Source organism: Diabrotica undecimpunctata, chromosome 7 (assembly GCF_040954645.1).
Source record: "Diabrotica undecimpunctata isolate CICGRU chromosome 7, icDiaUnde3, whole genome shotgun sequence".
Taxonomy (NCBI): domain Eukaryota; kingdom Metazoa; phylum Arthropoda; class Insecta; order Coleoptera; family Chrysomelidae; genus Diabrotica; species Diabrotica undecimpunctata.
Genome location: NC_092809.1, coordinates 26475551 through 26497176, shown reverse-complemented (window position 1 = coordinate 26497176; position 21626 = coordinate 26475551). Strand labels below are relative to the sequence as shown.

At 33.0% G+C, this 21626-nt stretch overlaps 1 protein-coding gene across 1 annotated transcript in view; it reads left to right on the top strand.

Moving 5' to 3' along the window:
- vex (somatomedin B and thrombospondin type 1 domain containing protein vexed) overlaps positions 1 to 21125 on the top strand; it is a 977326-nt gene extending 956201 nt beyond the window's left edge. Inside the window, exon 5 of the mRNA XM_072536935.1 lies at positions 10002 to 21125. Within this exon, the coding sequence (XP_072393036.1) occupies positions 10002 to 10213 (212 nt within the window). The 3' untranslated portion in view covers positions 10214 to 21125. The remainder of the gene's footprint in view (positions 1 to 10001) is intronic.
- The last annotated feature ends 501 nt before the right edge of the window (positions 21126 to 21626 follow it).

Here is a 21626-nt window from a genome sequence, read left to right as displayed (position 1 = left end):
ATTGGGCATACTTGATGCCAGTATGACGTTTTTCTCCTTCTTGGGTATATAGGATACTATTGTAGTATTTTCTTGGAATGCAAACATAATTGAATAAGCAGGTCGATGTTTGGTGTTTATAAACTCCAACGGTAATTGTCTTTTGTTTTTTCTCTCTGTACCGACGTATGTCAGATTGCGATCACGACGAAGTTTTGTACTAAGCTTAAAGCTAGTAAACCAATTATCACACGTAATGATTCTTCCAGTACCATATATTTGACCAAATAATCTCTCGACAATACTAGCTGGATCATATTTTTAAATGAAAGGGTCCATCTGCTTGTACACCAATATATGGTTCTATATTTAAAGTATATGTGGTTTTTCCATCAACTAAGGCAAAAAAATTGAATCCCTACTTATTAGGTTTGGAAGATTATACAGTTTAAAACCGGATCTTTCTCGAAATGCCTCAAGTTTCTCGTCTATAGTGCCATACTCGCTAATTGCGTAGGTATTTTTGCAATTTTTTACAAAACTTGTAAGCAGTTGTCTTATAGGCGCTAGCGTATTGGACAATTTTATTTCATCTCAAGTTTCCAAATCATCAAATCTAAGATATCTTATATATATATATATATATATATATATATATATATATATATATATATATATATATATATATATATATAGTTCAGCTCAACAGGCCTCAAAGGCCCAAGGCTTCAACGGTTTTCTTCCATTTCTTTCTATCTTGTGCTAAGTTTTTCCTATCTTGTACCCGCAGCGACTTCAGATCTTCTTTTGCCGACTCCAGCCATTTTCTTCGGGGGCGGCCTCTTTTTCTTTTTGTTCCAGCCTCCGTGTTTATTAATTCATTGGGAACTCTTCCTTCCTTCATTCTTGCTATATATCCGAGCCATCTTAATCTTTGAATTTTAGCAAGTCTTGTTATTTTTGGTTGCCCATATATGTGCATTATTTCTTCATTCGTTCTTCTTCGCCAGATGTTCCCCTCTTTTACACCTCCATATATCCTTCTAAGAATTTTTCGTTCCCATCTATCTAATTTTACTTCCATATCTTTATTTAGTGTCCAGGTCTCGCTAGCATAGAGTACTGTGGGTCGGATAACTGTTGTATATATTCATTTTTTTGCTGTTCTGGATATTATCTTCAACCTCAGTATCTTAGTCAGGCTCCCAGCACTCTTACTACCTTTGGCCATTCTTTTTATGATTTCTTGGTTCTCTTCGTTCCTATTTGTTAGTGTCACTCCCAAGTAATCGAATTGGCTAACAACTTCAAAGTTATATTCTTTACTTGGGCTTTGTATCTTAAAGGACTGTCCTTGATCATTTTCGTTTCCCCTTCACCCCATCATCATATATTTTGTTTTTTCTTCGTTTATTTCTAAACCATATTCCCTGGCTATTCTCTCTATTCTAGTAAAGATTTCTCTTAATTCTGCAGGTCTCCTTGTTATTAAGGTAACATCATCTGCATAAGCTACGCATTGATGTCTGTGATGATATATTATGCCTCTAGTGTAGATGTTACATTCTCATAAAATCTTCTCTAAGATCAAATTGAAAAAATCTGTTGATAACGGGTCACCTTGTCGCAGACCTCTATTGGTGATAAAGCTATCCGAAACCCGTCCTTCTAACATGACTTTACTTTTAGTATCATTTAGTAGTATGCATTTAGTCAGTCTAACTATTTTTGGTGGAAATTTAAAATATTCTAGTGCTTCATATACTTTATTTCTTTTTAAGATATCTTAACAAAAATAAATAACATTGCTGCAACATCGTTAACCAAAACATTTTAACCCCACTGTCATTTCTCTCCCACAACTCATCTGTGTTTAACCAATTACTTTTCAAACACCCTCTAAATAGAGCAATTCTAGTAAAGCCCTTGTTTTAATACCATCTCTATTTTTAGCAGAACGGGCTCTCGTATACATCTCTTTCATTTGATCGTACTTCCATTTTCGATGTTTGTTCATACTTTCAACGGTAATGTTTAAAATATTTTTGGAAAAAAACCAATTCTTACAATCAATTATGGATTTGGCATTCTTGCCATATGCTTTTACATTCGATAAGTGAAAAACTTTATTAAATTGACGGATTTTTACCATTTGCACCGGGCAGTGTTTTTCCAAACTGCTCCATCTTTGCCTAAAAAACTATCAATCCATGAAACTTGTGCTAGTACTACATCCACCTTGCAATCATCGTAATTTTCTCCCTTTTTCAGTGTCTGAATCTGAAAGATATTTCTCGATGTTATTTATTTTATAATCTGATTCAATGTCACCAAAATGTTGTTCTGTATCAGTTTCAATTTCCTCAAGCAACAAACTACCCTCAACACCTAAAAATTGTCTGGAATAAATTGGTATACAGGGATTCATAGGTAGACTACAGGATGTTTAAATGCAATAAGCTCTTCGATTACAGCATCACCAAACGCTAAATGGAGTACTAATCTCATCCCAGAAATATGAAGCGGCGAAAAGTATTTAAGTAAAAAATAAGTAAGTCACTACCGCAGATAACAATATATTTTATCCCAGATGTTAAGCATATTGCAAAATCTTCAACAAAAATCTTAAATTTGCTGAAAACAGAAAATGTTTTAATTGTGGCAGAATAGGACATTTGCAAAATATTTGCAGAAATAGATCCCACACAAGGAAAGAAGAATCAAAGAATGAGTTCATAAGGTCGCCTAGGTCTAAATCCATAAGCTTGTCACATAGTGCTACCATAAATACTAGTAGAGATAGGTCTTTAAGGAATCGATCTTTCACAACTCACCACAGACATCCAAACTATAGCCAGAGAAACGAATAAAAAGTCGACACTAAAAATGAACAGAATTTAATTCTTAAGGGCTGCGTTGATAATCAAAAATGCATATTTGTTATTGACACCAGTGCAACCAGATCCTTTATTCGAACCGGATTTCTGAATGAAAAACTACAACCCACTAAAACAAAATTATTTCTTGAAACAGCTTCAGGTCACGCTATTCCAATTCATGGAGAGATAACGGCAACTATACAGATTGGTAACACCTTGATAAAACACCTATTTCTTGTAGCCGATAATAAAGATGAATGCGTTTTTTGGAAAGATATTATGCAGAACAAATTTATCATATATCTTCAAAATAAAATTTTGTTTCTTAAAAATGAAAAAGTTTTCCTAAATTTAAAAGAATCGATACCCTAATGTGATAACGAAACATAGGACGTAATCACTTAATGACTATCTTGAGACAGAAGGTATTTGCCGTTTGGAGTGGCCTGCGATGTCTCCAGACATGAACCCCATTGAACATGCATGGGATGTGCTTTCCAGAGCTGTTCATGTCCGAAGAAATCCTCCTAGAACCCATCATGAACTTACAATTGTTTGTAGAGAAGAATGGCAGAATCTGGCACAGGAAATGATTGATCGACTTGTTAGCAGTATTAGTGCTCGAATCCAGGCTTGCATCGATGCCCATGGTGCAAATACGCGATATTAAAATTGTTAAATACATTTGATTAGAAATAGATTTTTTAGTTATTAATTTTTATTTATTAAAAAATCATTATCTCGTTTAAAACAAAGAATATCTGTTAACGTTATGATATTTTTTCATAAATGATCGGTAACAGTAGTTTCTGAAAATAGTTAATAATAGCGAAAATTTTAGATAATGCATAACTTTTGAAAGTATGTGTATTAATATTTTATTATGATCATAGGATCCACTGTCATGTAATAGCAAGTTGTTATCTTTTTCAGGATGTGGAAAATTCATGTTGTTGCAAGTACATCTGGTTCTCTCTGTTTGGGCCCTAAATTATTCTTGAAATTGAAGTCTCTTTGGCAGTAGTAATTTAACTCTTTCATTTTCTTTAGGAAGTTTTGTGATATAGAAAATTTTAGATGTTGCTTCAGGATTTTTCATATTTGGTTTCATCTCATTTACCTTCTTTCTTGTTATCCGGTGTGAAAGGGTATACAATATGTTAATGTTTTTCGTTGTATTTGATGATATTGTCACCTTTTGTCATTGGCCTGCACTTGTAATTATAACAAACTCTTCCGCCACTTTCAATGCATAGTTCAAGATTCGATTACCCGATTTTGAAAAAACTCGTTTTTCAAAAGTACGTTTTTCACGTAAACTAAGACCATATGTAAGTTCATTTGCTATAATAAATTTCTTAAAATTATTATTCAAAAACCACTAGACACCAGTTAGATCACTAATCTTTCTCAATTTCTGTTTGAAGACATTCCTCTTATTAGCTATAATCAATCACAAGGCTTATTATAATCATAGGTAATTACATACTTTCCTTTACAAAATGTTTACTTAGAAAGTTTGGAATTTTTAAAGATGGTTATGCGCTTATACTGCCGTGATAAGGTAAAAAGCAGTAAGTGCCAAAATAATGGTTTTGAGCTATTTGCAATTTAGGATTTTTTCTTCCACACAATTTATTATTTATTTAATTTTAAGCAGAAAAACGTTAAAACGCATTAAAAAATATGTCTTAATTTTTGACAAACAAAACAATTGTGTTACTTGGTTTTTTGCTGAAAATTCAGCAGTTACTGCTGTTTACCATAATAATCAAGTTGTTTTCTTAAGCAGTAAAAATGTAAAATTTTCAGCTTTATGTAAATATCGGTTTTGAAACTAAAACAAAAATGCAAAATAAAGCGGTAGTATAATCAAATTAAAAATAAAATGTAATTCACATTATTGGAAAAGAAAAAAATCGTAATTAATTACATAATATTGAAAAAACTATTCAAAATTTATTAAGTCTTCTACATTATCTTCTTTTAATGAATACCAAAAATGCTGTCTGTTTTGAGGCATGCGGGGCACAGCTGCGAAATTATACCTTGTTTCTTTTGCGTAGGGACACCTCTACAATTATCGCGTAGTTTACTAGGAATTTCTAGTTTAAAATTTTGTTTAAGAAAATTATATTCTTTAAAATTTTCGTCGTTAATATTATTTTTATAAAAAAGTAATCGGCTGCCTCGTCTGAACTGTACCACAGATATATCGCAAATCAAAGGTATATCCGTTTTTTTATTTGATATTTGAATCTCCAGATTTCCAATTTAAAACATCTACGTTTTTCAAACAAATTACGTTCATTTTTTTTTTCATTTGAATTTTTTACAGCCTTAATAAAATCGTTGAAGTCGTAAATATTTCCTTCATTTGTGATCTTCATGCTCTGATCTCCACCGTGATGAACTGAATCCGCAATCATGAAGGTGTGGCCTGTCTCAAAATATTTTAGGGTAATTTGGGAGGTGGCAATCATTTTTGTAATTACCATTGTGACAAACATGGTAAATAAGCACCAACTTTTATTTTGGGCTGAGCAATTGTCTGTCCAATACAATACTTTATCGGCGTCTCTTTCTTCAACTAAAGCTCTACAATATGCAGATGCAACTTCCTCTGCCTTTCTTCCAGCCACTCCTTCATGCCACATGACCGATATGTTTTTTTACCGCTTCTACTCTTCTTGTCTACCATTGCTGCAAAGGTTAGATGAAAAGCCACAAGCCGTCTTGTAAAAAATGTCTTCTGGCTTCTGACATATTACTCGTTTATAACAAAAAAAGCGTTAATTTTAAAAACATATAAGTACCTACCGTCTTGACTTGATACTTCTGCTTGTGTTACCAAGGACACTAAATATTTACCCCGTGAGGTAAACTACTACTACTAAGGATTTTCACAGTTTTCACTGTCTTCCTTCACTCAACCGTTTTCTCCAATTTTCCCTGTCATTCCAGTCTCCATCTCGCAGGGTTCTTTTCTCCATAGCCTCGTCGATTTCATCTCTAAATGACCTTCGGGGTCTTCCTCTCTTTCTTCTTCCAATCGGGCTCCATTCTGTGATTTTGTTTATCCAGCGTCCTCTGTCCGCTCTTCTGACGTGGCCGTACCAGGATAGTCTCTTCTCCTCTATATAGTCGATTATGTCTGATTGCACTCCCATTCTCCGCTTAATCTCTGCGTTTTCAATTCTGTCTCTTTTTGTAAGTCTACAGCTTCTCCTCAGGAACTCCATTTCTACTGCTCTTATTCTACCTCTATTTCTCTTGTTTATTGTCCAGTTTTCGGACCCATATGTCAGGATACTTCTTGTCAGGGTGTTATATATTCTCTTTTTTGTCTTTATCGTAATGTTCTTATCCCACAACACTGAGTTTAGTTGTCTTATACAGTTTCTTGTTTGTCTCAGTCTGTTGTTTATATCTTCTTCTGTTGTTCCCTGGTTCGATATTATGGTTCCTAAATACTTGAATTTATCTGTTCCATTTATTTGTCTTCCCTCGTCTATCTCTAGGTTTCTCATATCCTTGTTTTCTGTTGTTAGGTATTCGGTTTTCTCTAAGTTTATTTCCATTCCGTTGTTTTTATATTCTTCTTCTAGTTTTCTGAGCATAAAGCTGAGATCTTCTTCATCTTGTGCGATGACTACTTGATCGTCGGCAAAACTTAAGGTGTATAGGTATTCGTCTCTTACTGGTATGCCCATTCCTTCGCACTTTCTCCTCCATGGTTTGAGTGTCTTTTCCAAGAATATTTTAAACAGAGTAGGGGACGTAGCACAGCCTTGTAGAAGTCCTTTTGTCGTCTTTAATGGATTGTAGGCTTTATTTCCACATTTAATAGCTACTTTGTTTTCTTTGTATAGTGCTTTAACTGCTTTTATTAGTGTTTGTCGGATTCCGAGATCATTCATTGCTTCCCATAATTTGACTCTAGGTATTGAGTCATATGCTTTCTTTAGATCAACAAAGGCCAGATGGACCGGTCTACCTTTTGCCATTTTCTTCTCTATCAGTTGTTCTAATGTGTACGTATGATCTAGGCATGATTTTCCTACTGTGAACCCTGCTTGGTCTTCTCCAATTTTTCCTATTATTTCAGTTTCTAGTTTTTCTTTAATAATTTTCCCGTAAAGTCTACCTACCGACGATATTATACTAATTCCTCTATAGTTTTCACATTTTTTCCTGTTTCCTTTCTTATGTATGGATGTGATGTATGCTTGTGTCCATTCCGCAGGTATTTCTTCTCCATTTAGTCCTCTTTCGAACATTCTATGTATTATGCGGAATAACTTTTCCGTTCCGTTTTTAATTAGTTCGTTTGGTATTCCTCCGGGTCCTTTGGCTTTTTTGTTCTTCAATGTCTTGATTGCTCTCTTAACTTCTGCCAGGCTTATTTCTATCTGGTCGTATGCCCCATTTCCTGCATGTTCTATATTCTCTTCCTGAAATTGGGGACGGTTTTCTGTAAGTAGTTCTACGTAGTATTCTTGCCACTCGTTTTCACTAATTTTGCCGATCTGGGTTTTCTCTGTCTTATTTCGTTGAAGTGCTTTTAATATTCGCCATGATTCTGAATTTCTCGTTCCTCCGATATGTCGTTCTATCTCTGTGCATGCTTGTTCCCATCGTTCGTTCTTTTCATTTGTTACTCTTTTCTTTAGTGAGGTAAACATGTTATTTAAACAGTTGGTGCACTCCACAAAATACAACACCTTACATACACTCCAAACGGTAGACTAAAAAAGTCTAAGTACGGTCTGAAACTGCAAATTAAACTTTCTGCGTTATGCCATGTGTTTATTTTAACGGATATTAAATCAGGTGATGTTTAAGCAAATGGCAGTATCTGAGAAGATACTGCCTTATGTCATGATATTATAATACAAACTTGGAATACAAATGTGAAGGAAAATAGCAGTATCTACTTTACTAAGTAGATACTGCCGTTTACATTCACATTAAAAATTGTGTTCCAGGTCTCTGTGTAGGTAAACAGCAGTAATTAGTTATTACGTTAGGTCCTGTCTGTTACCATCACATTGAGAGATACTTTGTTAGTTACTGCTTTTTGCCATTGCTATTTCTGGTGTAAGTTGACTATCAATGTGCAGCAAACCCTTTGTAAAATCAAGAGCAGTTACTACTTAGGTAGGCTATTACTGCCTTTAGGCACTTACTGCCTTTTACCTTAACACGGCAGTATAGATTTCACTAATTACGTCATTATTACTTCTGTGGCTGGAAGGCAAAAGGGGATAAGTCGATTTTTTGCAAAATAGTGTTATGTATACCATTCGCCAGCATTTTTGATTGTGCACAATCTTGGTAAAGAGAGTTAAGTGAAAGTTTACTAATTTAAATATTATTATTGATCAAAAAGGGATAACTTGGCTACAATTTAATCGTTACGACTGTTTTAAGGATATAACTCAAGATATCTTCTGGAGAGCAAAATAGTAATTACTAGTAAAATGTTATATGTGCACATATTTTCTAACATTATGAAATTAACTCACAAGCAAAACGATTTAAGTCATGTTAACTTAAGAATTATTCGAAATGTGTGCTAGTAAAAGGCATTAAATCAAGATATCCCCTTTTGCCGGAATGTGATATAAGAAATATATATGAAAGTATTGCTAGGATATACAAAGTTATTCCTTTTTGCAAGAATGCGGTGTCCACGCAAATCATATTCGTATCAGTTTCTTGTCAGTACTTGTCCACATTGTAAAGAGAGCACACGCAAATTTTATCAAGGAACGTTCACTACGATGGCAACTCGAAATAACAATTATTATTCCTCCATTCGCGAAAGAACTAAAGGGCTTGTATCAAGGTGTTTAAACAACGACAATAAAGATTACAAAAAAAGTAAGCGATCTTTTAGACCTTATTGAGTTAGTTGATGAGAGTGCAAAAGAATTTTATCGTGGACTTGCCTAAATCCACAAAATTCACAAGATCTGGATAATACTGCTGACACAGATCCAGACATAGATAATTATTTTAGTGATGACAATTTTTAATAAAATATTCTAAAACAAATATTTGTGTAATTTATTATTTTAAAGAAACAGCTTCCGAAAAATATTTGTGTTCATCAAAATTTTTTTTTCTTTCTGCGAAAGCTATTCTTTTTGTATTAAATAGAAGATATGTTTTTATTTTGTGCTTAGAATGCGCCTTTAATTCTCTTTCTAAGTAGCATCTTGATCAATTGTAAATTTGTAAACGTATAATCAGATTGCTGTAGAAACCTCCATGTTTAATAAACTTTTTAAAAAAATTTACGTTTTATTTCTTGTTCTGTCAATGCTATATCCAGAACAAAAGTGCACATTAACACTACAGTGCACATAATAATGTTAGCCAAGTTACTACTGAGCATAAGGGTATAAATCTACATAACCCCCTTTACCAAAATGATTTTATGTCCATTTCAACTATAACTTGACTTATCTCCTTATGCTTTCTTGAAATAATTAAAAATAGTAAATATCCTAAAATATTTTTTTTAATTTATCAACATATTGAACACATAGATATTAATTTAAGAGAAAAGACTTAAATATATCTAACAGAATGTAAGTCGGATCTAGAAACGTTACTAATATTACGTTTATAAGGTAACAAAAAGACCATATTATGAACTAAAAATGTCTGTACTGAAAAACTTCCAAATGAGAGTTATCCCCTTTTGCCTTCTAGCCACAGACTTTATCTAGTACTTATATGGCAATTTAAGGAATATTAAAAGGGTTAATTATATTTGGTGTTACAGGTAGATATTTTTATTTTAAGACACGATTTTCAAAATAAATTTCTCCACGAATTATGAAATGAGATAAAAATATTTATCCTAATGTTGGTCCGTTAAATTTATAAACGTAATTTCAATTGCAACTGTAATAAAAATTGATTTCCACATTAATAAAAATAAAAAAAAATTTTACGTTACGAATTGTAGGTTTAGGTTTACAAATGGTTGTAGTTAGGAACTCGCGATGTAAGTGTCGCCGTTACAAATTGCCCGTTACCATTTATGAGGTTACCAACTGGAATAAATTGTTTTTATGTTTCTTAAATTATTAAAATTAAATCCTAATGTATTTCGTTTTATTGTTGAAGGTGATAAAGTATGCATTAGATGCGAATCAGAAGCCTTACACGAAGACCTCAACTGGAGATGCCAAGGACATGGAGTCGAAGGTCACATAACGAGATGGTCAGCTCTTTCTGCTCCACATTGCCATGGAAAATGGTTAAGGGTACGCACAGAACCTGACAGAAATTGTTCAGTTCGAACATGCGCCGCTGGGCCAGCTTTTATTTTCGTTTAAGTGCCATAAATATCGAAAATTTGATAAAACTTAAAACATGATTGTATAAGAAAATAAAACTCAGCGTATTGTATTTAAAGTTTATATTATGAATGCAGTGCATGATATAATATGAAAGGTATATTAAAAAATAAGTACTTAAAGATGTGTCGAGTGTAAAAAATTGCGTTATTTTAGTATTAAAACGTTTGTTTAAAGCATTGCAAGACGGATTTAGCGGAATATCTATACGGTATGGTGCAAATGAAAGGAATAAATTCGTCATTTCGTAAACCGGGACTTTAAGGAAAAATCCTAAAACATGTCGATTTTTATTTCGAAGCAGGCTCTTTGTAAGGATACTTTTTGATTTCTGACGTCATCTATGTGAGCGTGATGACGTCATTGCTAAAATTTTTAAATAGAAATGTGGGTCTTGTAATACATTGTCTGAAAAGTCGTTTTGCTTCGGAGAATGGTTAACCAGTCATCTCCTTTATTTGGTCCGACCATCGTACTGGAGATCTTCCTCAGGATATTTTACTCGCTACGTTACCTTCAACTATCATTCGCTCCATGCTTTCTCTTCGTCTAGTTATATGTCCAAAATATCTCAGTATATTTTGGTTGATAGTTATGATGAGTCTAGTTTTTATGTTAAGTTCTGCTAGAATTGAGTTATTTATGCGATAGGCGGTCCATGGTATGCGCAACATTCTACGGTAGATCCACATTCCAAATGCCATTATACGCTTTGAATCGGCTTTTTTTATTGTCCAAGTTTCTGAAGAATAGGTGGCGAGTTTTTTTGATGCCAGTGTTCTTGTGCTGATGTTCTTATGATGCGCCGGCGGATCTTGTCTTCGCATCTTCCACTGTTAGTAATAACGAAGCCTAAGTAATTAAATTGCCTGACCACTTCGTAACCTGTCATGTTTCTTATCTCTACTTGGTTGTTCTATTGATGAAGATCACTTTGGTTCCTGCATATTTATTTTCAAACCATACTCTATACTCACCGTGCCTAGCCTATTCATAATTTGTTCCATTTCTTCTGATGATGACGCCAATATAACAGTCCTCGAAAACTTGACGCATAATATGTTCACTATATATATTGAATAGAATAGGGGATATTATGCATCCCTGTCGAACTCCAGATATTAATTTAAAGTTTTACGAAACCACATTATTAACTCTTAGATTACCAGTATTATTTACATATAGTTTTTGTAATAAATAGATTAGATATTCTGGCGTACCCATTTCTCTAAATATATGCCACATTTTATTCCATTTTACTACGGTATCGAAGGCCTTGGAATAGTCAACAAAGCATCTATGTTAAACTCTCGAGATTTTTCGATAATTTGATGAATATTAAGATTATGTTCTCTTCTTCTTTTTCCTGGGACGAATCAGGATTGTTCTTGAGGAATTTGTCTTTCATTGATGATGGTTAGAAGTACATTGCTCGCGTGTGATATCAATGCTAATGTACTGTAATTACTGCAATCTGTCGGTGAACCTTTTTTATATATGGGAATAAACGTGAGTTTACCCTAGTCATTTGGCCACTTTCCGGTATTCCAGATCTCATTGAAAATTCTAAGCATTACATCCGTCCCTAATTCTCCCCTTTCTTTAAGTGTTTCAGCTGTTATTCAATCTTCTACTTCTGCGCTTTTAGAATTTTAGCTTTTTAATTGCCTCCTCAACTTCTGATTTCAATATATGAGGTTCTTTTTCACAACTTCTTTTCTCTGTATTATTGTCTGGGTCGTTATTAGAGAATAGTATTTCGTAATATTGTTTCCACGCCTCTGCAATACCGTCTGGGTTTGTTATGGTATAAATGTTTATTATGTAGTATTCATTAAATAGAACGAAACCTAAATTAAGTGCTTAAATTGTTTACCTTTAGCTAAAATACAACTGCTTCTCTATAACTTCCGGAGTTATTTGTGCAACCTTAATACGTATCCTTTATTTGAGTTTATTGATATTTTGTGATCTATTTTGGTATAATTTTCAAGTATCGCCATAAAAAAATCAAGAGGCGTAAAATCAGATGACCTAGGCGGCTATTCTGTTGTTCCGCTTATACATATGCACCGATTTGGAAAGATGTTCAAGAAGTTGCGCATCAAGACACCATAGTGTGTGTTTCTGTTTCTGTTTGGAAACAACCGGTTCCATTCGAGGACCAAAAAGTTTTGAAGAAATTCTAAATATCGAGGACCTCTTAAGGTTTCTTCGAAAAAGTATGGCCCAATAATCCTATTATCTATTATTCCCGCCCAAACATTAATTTTCTCTGGGTATGCTTACGGTACTCTTGCATTCAGTGTAGGTTTTCCATAGCCCATTACCGATTGACATGGCCGTTTAGTAGAAATATAGCTTCATCAGATAAAAGAACCTTTCTTAAAAACATCAGATCTCTGTTCAGTTATAATTTCACAAAATTTAATCCGTCTATCAAAATCATCTTCCATAAGTTGCTGTACTAATGTTACTTTGTAGGGATGCCACTTTTCCTTCTTCAGCTTTCTAGGAACTGTTGAATGGGCCATAGGGCCGTGTCATTATTTAATGCTACTTGCTGTGAACTTGTGTAGAGATTATCTTAGAAAGCTAATAGAACCTCTAGTTTTTTGTTTTAAGATATTAGTTTTCTACTACCTTTGAATTTCTTTTCAATTTTACTTGCAGTGGGTTGTGAAATTGGTTCTCAGTTCGGGTATTTAATATTAAATAATGTACATACTTCTTTCTGTGTACGTGTTTTATCTCCACAACAAATCATTATTACAATTTCAAGTCCTAACGTTTTAAGTGAGTTTCATGAAAATAAATACAGAGACTTTCTGAATTCGTGTATTAAAATAATATTATTAATCACTTGACAGAAAGTTAATTAAGTTTGAATATCCAAGTATTAATGTTGATGTTGATAAGGTAACTAGATTTTTTTAAAACTGTAAAAAGTAGGTAGATAAGACATTTCATTACCAGTGACGGCCTTTACAAAATTTATTTTTGGGGGTCAATAAGTACATCATACCAATAATTATTCAATAATATTTGTGAGAATACGCAAATCAATTATTGGACATATTGATACGACTGAATAGGTATTTAAAAGTCCTTTCAAATAATGTATTACAACACGCACATTTCCATTAAAAAAATTTAGCAATGACGTCATCACGTTCACATAGATAAAATAAAAAATAAAAAGGTATCCTTACGAATAGCCAGAAAAATAAAAATCGACCGATTAACCTCGTTTAGGTTTTTTCGTTAAAGTCAAATTTATTCCTTTCATTTGCACCATACGGTATAAAATTTTAAAATATAATGCCTACTACACAATTCGGTTTTAATATTATAACGACGATATATATAAATCTATATCGCATTTTTTATTCTTTCGTCTTAGCAAATTGTTTTTTATTCAGGAAACAAACATCCGTTATCATTGTCGTTATCATTATCAAAATTTAACTAAAAAATCGAAATATCAATCTAATATTAATAATTAACTAGAAATCTTGCTAAAAATTAAGGACTACATTATTTTTACAATTCCTTTTGTAGGTATGTACCTTGAAAATTAGTCACCATTTTACGTTTAAAGGTACGGAATTTTCGCAAATAAAAACATAAATTTCGCATTTACTATTTTTATAATTACAAAATTTCGCATTTATTTTTAACTAAGAGTAAAACAACAATAAACGTTAGTGAAAAACTAACATCGTTGTAATTTCGACATTGAACTCTTTAAGCGCTGTTCTTCGATATGTCACTACAATATTATTGTTGCTGAAGAATAGTTCTGCGTCTACGCTGTTCGTTGAACTCCAGATGCTCTGTAGCAAGGAAAATATCCCTCACATTGGGATCTTCGTATCGATTCCTTCGTATCGATTAAAGGATTAACCTATGAAAGTGAGTATATCCATCTATGTACTCCAATTGTTTCATTGTTCTAAAAAAAGGAATTTTAGAAAAGTTTTCTGAGAGTACACTCGGGTTCACAGTACAACTTGGAGCTATACATGGGTTAAATAACTGTCCAATGTGTAAGAAAGCCTCGTTTGTGTTTTTTAAAGTCATATAGAGAGTTAGTTTAATAAAGGCTTTGTCGTTTGCTTTCATAAACATTTCCTTCAGTGTATCGTCAATTTCTTCGTTTTCAGTGAGCAATCGAGATGTTTTTACATCAAAATAACCTTGGCAATGGTGTTCAAGTGACGATTTGAAATCCTTTAATCTGTTCTATAAAAGATGGGCGAATGGATAACTGGTTTCTTCCAAGTCGTCTATTAATTTCATTAATTTTGGACAGAAATCGGTGGTAAAGGTCATTTGAATTTCTAGTTTACGTCTGAAAACTTCATCGGCGTAATTGTCTTTGAGAAATTTAATACTGCAATTTTCATTCTCCCACATATAAAAAAACTTAAGTATGTGATTAAGATATTCACTTAGGTACGACACTGCTGAGAACCAAGAGTTCCATCTAGTTACAACTGGTGCTGGAGAAAGTTTTGCTGGGAGATTGGGCACGTTTTCTTTCAAATATTTCAAGTAAGAGTTCTTCATTTTTCTTGAAAGACACAAGGCTGACTTGACTTTTGCTGTAAACATGTTTAACATGTTTAACTCCTTGAACTCCTCTACAAAGACATAACCAACAAGATTAACTTTATGAGCCTAACATTGGTAATGTAAGATATGCGGCCTTATTAGAATTTTTATTGGGTTAAAGCAAGCAGACATGTATCTTGCTGAATCTGATACCAGGCCTTTAACTTGTGAATAATCAATTTCAAAGTCTTTTAATGTATCTATAATTGCCTGTGAATACATTGATGTATTTGCAGTATCAAGGAAGTTAACACTTGCTAAGACACATTCTTGATGTAGAACAGAATCTATAGTTCTGAAGAGAATAGCAAAAACACATCTTCCTTGTCCATTCGAGGTTTTGTCTGCTACTATTACAATGGGCTTGTCTTTCAGCTGTTGCTTTGTATTGGCTTTTTCAGACAGCCTACACTGTGGCACTATCTTTCTCCTTAAAGTGTCCGCACATGGAAGAGCACCCGACCCCGGCACATATTTAGCAATATATTCACGCACAGCTGGATGATCCAATTTATGAAGTGGAATGTTGGCTTTTAGTCACATACTAACTGTATCCTCCACAAAAGTATCATTTTCTTCTTTTGATCGTTTCTGTCTCTCAAAGCTACTAGCAATTAACATTTGTAGCTTAGTTGCTGAAGTAGATGCTATAGATTTTTTCTTGTTAATGTGGTTAGTCGACTTCATATGTTTCTGCAGTGTGTCCTTTTTATCACCTTTCAAACGAGTATTACAATACTTACTTATAACAATATTTGTGTCACACAGATATAGGCCATCTGTTGCAAATTCTTTGACTCGATCACTTAAAATTGTTTTAGGGCGTCCCATTTTAGGGGATACTTTAAGTAACTTTATTTTACTATGAAAACTTTTTTGATAGACTATGTTCTCACTCAGTAAAATTGACGGAATGCCAATTTTTATTGCCAAAGAATCTATATTCCTCAAAGAATCGTCATTGAAAAATATCCATTCCTCATCTTATCTTTATCTATTTAATGATGAACAATTAGAAAACTTTCCGTAAAATTTTTCCATACCTTCGTAACTACCTACTTATTTAGGGGTGAGTTGAGCACTGGAGATATTTCGCAGAAATAATCAAAAACTCCATATTTCGCATATATCGCATTTATGTTCAAATTTTCGCCGAAATTTGCATCTTTTTCGTAAAAACGAATATTTCGTACCCCTATACATGGTATTAATTTTTAAACCAGATATGCCAACTAACCCGATAACTCAATGATTGAAAAATTATTAATAATTATTGTATAAAAAGGTTCTGAAACTGTTTTATTGTGGCATCTCTAAATTAAATATTATGTTTATCTGGTATTACTCCGCAATTGATTGTAATGATAATTTTTCGACTGTTCTAACAACCATTCAAATTTCGTCATTTTGTGTCATGTGGAACAATTTCACCCAATCATGTCAACATTAGACTGATAATTGCATTCAGTGCAATTTTCAATCCCTATGACAACACGATCGAGTTTGACAACTTCATCCAAACAAATTTCAAAATGTCACGTTTCGGCAATGAGAATGTTCAAAGTATAAATGCGCTAATCAAAGAAAAAATTCCCAGAAATACAACCTACAGTCACAAATATATTTGGGGAATATTCATGGAATTTTGCTGCGGACGAGAATATGAGTTGAATGAACATAGAAGCTTAGAAGAATTGGCGTTGATACTAAAAGATTGAGATAAAAGATGTTGAGTTATGATTTTTTTTTTCGAAAAATTATCCGCCGAATATCCCTCGGACATTGATGAATGCCTCATAATTTCATGACAAATTTCTCAAGCTCGTTGCTTGGTAACAGCACTCAGCCTTCGGCTTCGTGCTGTTACCAAGGAACGAGCTTTCGATTGTCATGAAATTATCTCGTCTGTTATCAATGTCCTAGGGATATTACTACTGATAATTTTTCGACTGTTCTAACAACCATTCAAATTTCGTCATTTTGTGTCATGTGGAACAATTTCACCCAATCATGTCAACATTAGACTGATAATTGCATTCAGTGCAATTTTCAATCCCTATGACAACACGATCGAGTTTGACAACTTCATCCAAACAAATTTCAAAATGTCACGTTTCGGCAATGAGAATGTTCAAAGTATAAATGCGCTAATCAAAGAAAAAATTCCCAGAAATACAACCTACAGTCACAAATATATTTGGGGAATATTCATGGAATTTTGCTGCGGACGAGAATATGAGTTGAATGAACATAGAAGCTTAGAAGAATTGGCGTTGATACTAAAAGATTGAGATAAAAGATGTTGAGTTATGATTTTTTTTTTCGAAAAATTATCCGCCGAATATCCCTCGGACATTGATGAATGCCTCATAATTTCATGACAAATTTCTCAAGCTCGTTGCTTGGTAACAGCACTCAGCCTTCGGCTTCGTGCTGTTACCAAGGAACGAGCTTTCGATTGTCATGAAATTATCTCGTCTGTTATCAATGTCCTAGGGATATTACTACTGATAATTTTTCGACTGTTCTAACAACCATTCAAATTTCGTCATTTTGTGTCATGTGGAACAATTTCACCCAATCATGTCAACATTAGACTGATAATTGCATTCAGTGCAATTTTCAATCCCTATGACAACACGATCGAGTTTGACAACTTCATCCAAACAAATTTCAAAATGTCACGTTTCGGCAATGAGAATGTTCAAAGTATAAATGCGCTAATCAAAGAAAAAATTCCCAGAAATACAACCTACAGTCACAAATATATTTGGGGAATATTCATGGAATTTTGCTGCGGACGAGAATATGAGTTGAATGAACATAGAAGCTTAGAAGAATTGGCGTTGATACTAAAAGATTGAGATAAAAGATGTTGAGTTATGATTTTTTTTTTCGAAAAATTATCCGCCGAATATCCCTCGGACATTGATGAATGCCTCATAATTTCATGACAAATTTCTCAAGCTCGTTGCTTGGTAACAGCACTCAGCCTTCGGCTTCGTGCTGTTACCAAGGAACGAGCTTTCGATTGTCATGAAATTATCTCGTCTGTTATCAATGTCCTAGGGATATTACTACTGATAATTTTTCGACTGTTCTAACAACCATTCAAATTTCGTCATTTTGTGTCATGTGGAACAATTTCACCCAATCATGTCAACATTAGACTGATAATTGCATTCAGTGCAATTTTCAATCCCTATGACAACACGATCGAGTTTGACAACTTCATCCAAACAAATTTCAAAATGTCACGTTTCGGCAATGAGAATGTTCAAAGTATAAATGCGCTAATCAAAGAAAAAATTCCCAGAAATACAACCTACAGTCACAAATATATTTGGGGAATATTCATGGAATTTTGCTGCGGACGAGAATATGAGTTGAATGAACATAGAAGCTTAGAAGAATTGGCGTTGATACTAAAAGATTGAGATAAAAGATGTTGAGTTATGATTTTTTTTTTCGAAAAATTATCCGCCGAATATCCCTCGGACATTGATGAATGCCTCATAATTTCATGACAAATTTCTCAAGCTCGTTGCTTGGTAACAGCACTCAGCCTTCGGCTTCGTGCTGTTACCAAGGAACGAGCTTTCGATTGTCATGAAATTATCTCGTCTGTTATCAATGTCCTAGGGATATTACTACTGATAATTTTTCGACTGTTCTAACAACCATTCAAATTTCGTCATTTTGTGTCATGTGGAACAATTTCACCCAATCATGTCAACATTAGACTGATAATTGCATTCAGTGCAATTTTCAATCCCTATGACAACACGATCGAGTTTGACAACTTCATCCAAACAAATTTCAAAATGTCACGTTTCGGCAATGAGGATGTTCAGTATAAATGCGCTAATCAAAGAAAAAATTCCCAGAAATACAACGTACAGTCACAAATATATTTGGGGAATATTCATGGAATTTTACTTAGGGATATTACTACTAAAAATTACATTTTATAATTGTTATTTGATGTTTCGATATCCACTCCGGAAATCATTTTCAAAAAAAAATATTTTAAAATAGCGAGCTGTTGAAAATGTAATTTTTTTGCAAAAGATTGTGGCTTAATCTCATATAAATATAATATTTACAATTATTAAATTTATACCAAAAATAAAATTTATCATTTAATAAACTAAAACATATGTTACTACTTATTACACACATTTAATAAAAGTATTGTGTAGGTTTTTTTCTTATCATCAAATTGTTATGTGGGAAAATTTTGCACTTAGTTTTATCATATTTTCGTTAAGCACATCTTTATAAAATCATTTAAAACTGACACAAATATCTTTTTTTATTATTATTTGTCTTTTATTGATAATGTAACTAACATAACAATAAGTTTTAAATTTATTAGACCTTTTTGTGTACCAAAAAATATAATAAAATGAAAAATATATTAAAAATATTATATACTGTTCGTGTAGTTTGCGTAAAACATTTATGATTTACCTTTAAATAGTTATTTTGTTGTTTTATAGTTTGACTAATTTTTACAAGAATCTGAATATTTCCTGTTAAATACGAACATAAAAATTAGGAGTATTATTTTATTACTTTTTCGATCATTTGCTGTTTATTATTTTCGTAAAAGATAATTTTTAGGCATTATAATTTAAATATGATTTCTGGTATATTACCGTCATGGCTGGCTCTGACGTAATCTTGAGGTCGAATTTTCGATCACTTTTTCCAATGTTTGTCGCAGTATATCGGCAAAAACGCGGCGAATGTTGTCCTTTAAGTGGTCAATCGATTCATGCTTATGGGCGTAGACTAGCACCTCCACTTATCCCCACATAAAATAGTCTAGCAGTGTTAAATCGGACGATCTTTGAGGCTAATTCACGGTCCAAAACGTAAAACTATGTGCTTACCAAATATTTCCTTCAATAAATCAATTGTAGCACGAGCTGTGTGACATGTTGCACCATCTTATTGAAACGACAGCACCTGTACGTCATGGTTGTTCAATTGGGGAATGAAAAAAACAGTAATTATGGCTCTATAGTGGTCACCATTGACTGTAGAGTTCTGGTCAGCATCGTTTTTGAAGAAATACAGTCCAATGATTCCACCAGACCATAAAGCACACCAAACAGTCAGTTTTTCTGAATGTAATGGTTTCTCAACATACATTTGAGGATTATCTTAACTCCAAATAAGACAGTTTTATTTGTTGACGTAGCCATTCAACCAAAAGTGAGCTTCATCGCTAAACAAAATTCGCTTATGACAATCGGAATCACCGGCAATCTCGTTTTGGACCCATTCGCCGAATCTACGCCTTGCTAAGTGATGATGTACTTCCAAGTCTAGCATGAGTTGAATTTTGTTAGCACGCAAAGCAAGATCTTTCCGCAAAATCTCTCGTGAGATGTATGAGTTTTACTTAACAAAAAAATTTTGCAGATAAATCTGGGTAGAAGAAACATTTCAGAATTAAGTTTTCTTTTGGAGAAGTATAAATTCCTTAATATACTTATATCGACGTTAGGTAACAACCATCTAAAATAGGTAAAGATATGCATATATATATATATATATATATATATATTTATTCCTTTACTGGACTTAATTGTTTTGGATTAAACATGATCAATATTTGCTTTTCCTTGGGTAAGATTGAAGATGTTGAGCGAGTTTAATCGCATTGTTCTTTTTCGTAATTGCAGCTTATGCTAATTAACTTGTCCACTTTCAAAGGTTTCCTTGATATATTTAATTATGAACAAATTAAGTTTCATCGAAATCGACTTCCCAAATACATTGTGTAAATAATTATTTTTATTAATTATGTTTCCCGACTCTAAAATAAACTGCCACGCCGGGGTTTTTACTAAAATTGTTGTAATTTAAAATAAATAAATAATATTCCGCATGCAAATTTTATATAAACTACATAGAACTTCAGATTCTTGTATAATGCAATACGACTGAATAAATTTACGTTTTATATGTATGTATAACTTTGAAGTTTACTTGGAATGAATCGTACTAATATGTTAAAATTATTGTAATTATTTTAACCTGAAGCCGTAATTTGTTCGAGGAGAATTATTAGCATAAAATTGTTGAAATTGGTGTATTTTAACAATCAGCTTTGAACTCGGTATACTACACTAAGTAGTTATTTTTAATGTATTGTGCCATATTAAATTGTGTTAAAAAGCGTTTCAAACCAACCTAAACATACAGCAAATAGAAATATAATTTTATTTGTTCCAAATTCATTACTTCCAAAATAGACTCATTTAATTCATTAAATTCATTACAAAAGGTAAATTTATCAGGTAAATTATGAGCAGGTATAAATTGATTTGCAGGCATGCTGTAGAAAAATGTAGTGCAACGACGACGTTCGATACTAGAGACCAGATTGGCGACGCGAAACGACGAACAACGCGTCGCACTCACATTACATAGTAAAACAACTCATATCGCGATTTTGAAATGCAAACAAAACCTAATTGTGTATCAGTTGCCATAATCGTGTTGGATACCAAAGATAAAGTTTTTCGGACTGGTACTTCATTGAGAATATTTTAGTTTTTTTTTGCAAAAAGGCACTGTGCGTCCAATTAATAATAGAAATACAGAATGTGGAACCTACTGCACTCTGGACAGCTAAAAAACATCCTAATATATGTTTTAGATATATTAGAATAGACTTTTTCGTATATTCTAGACTTCTATAACTAAGTAGGAAAAAAGTACACACAAGTTTTACAGAAATTATTAGATTTTTGATCAT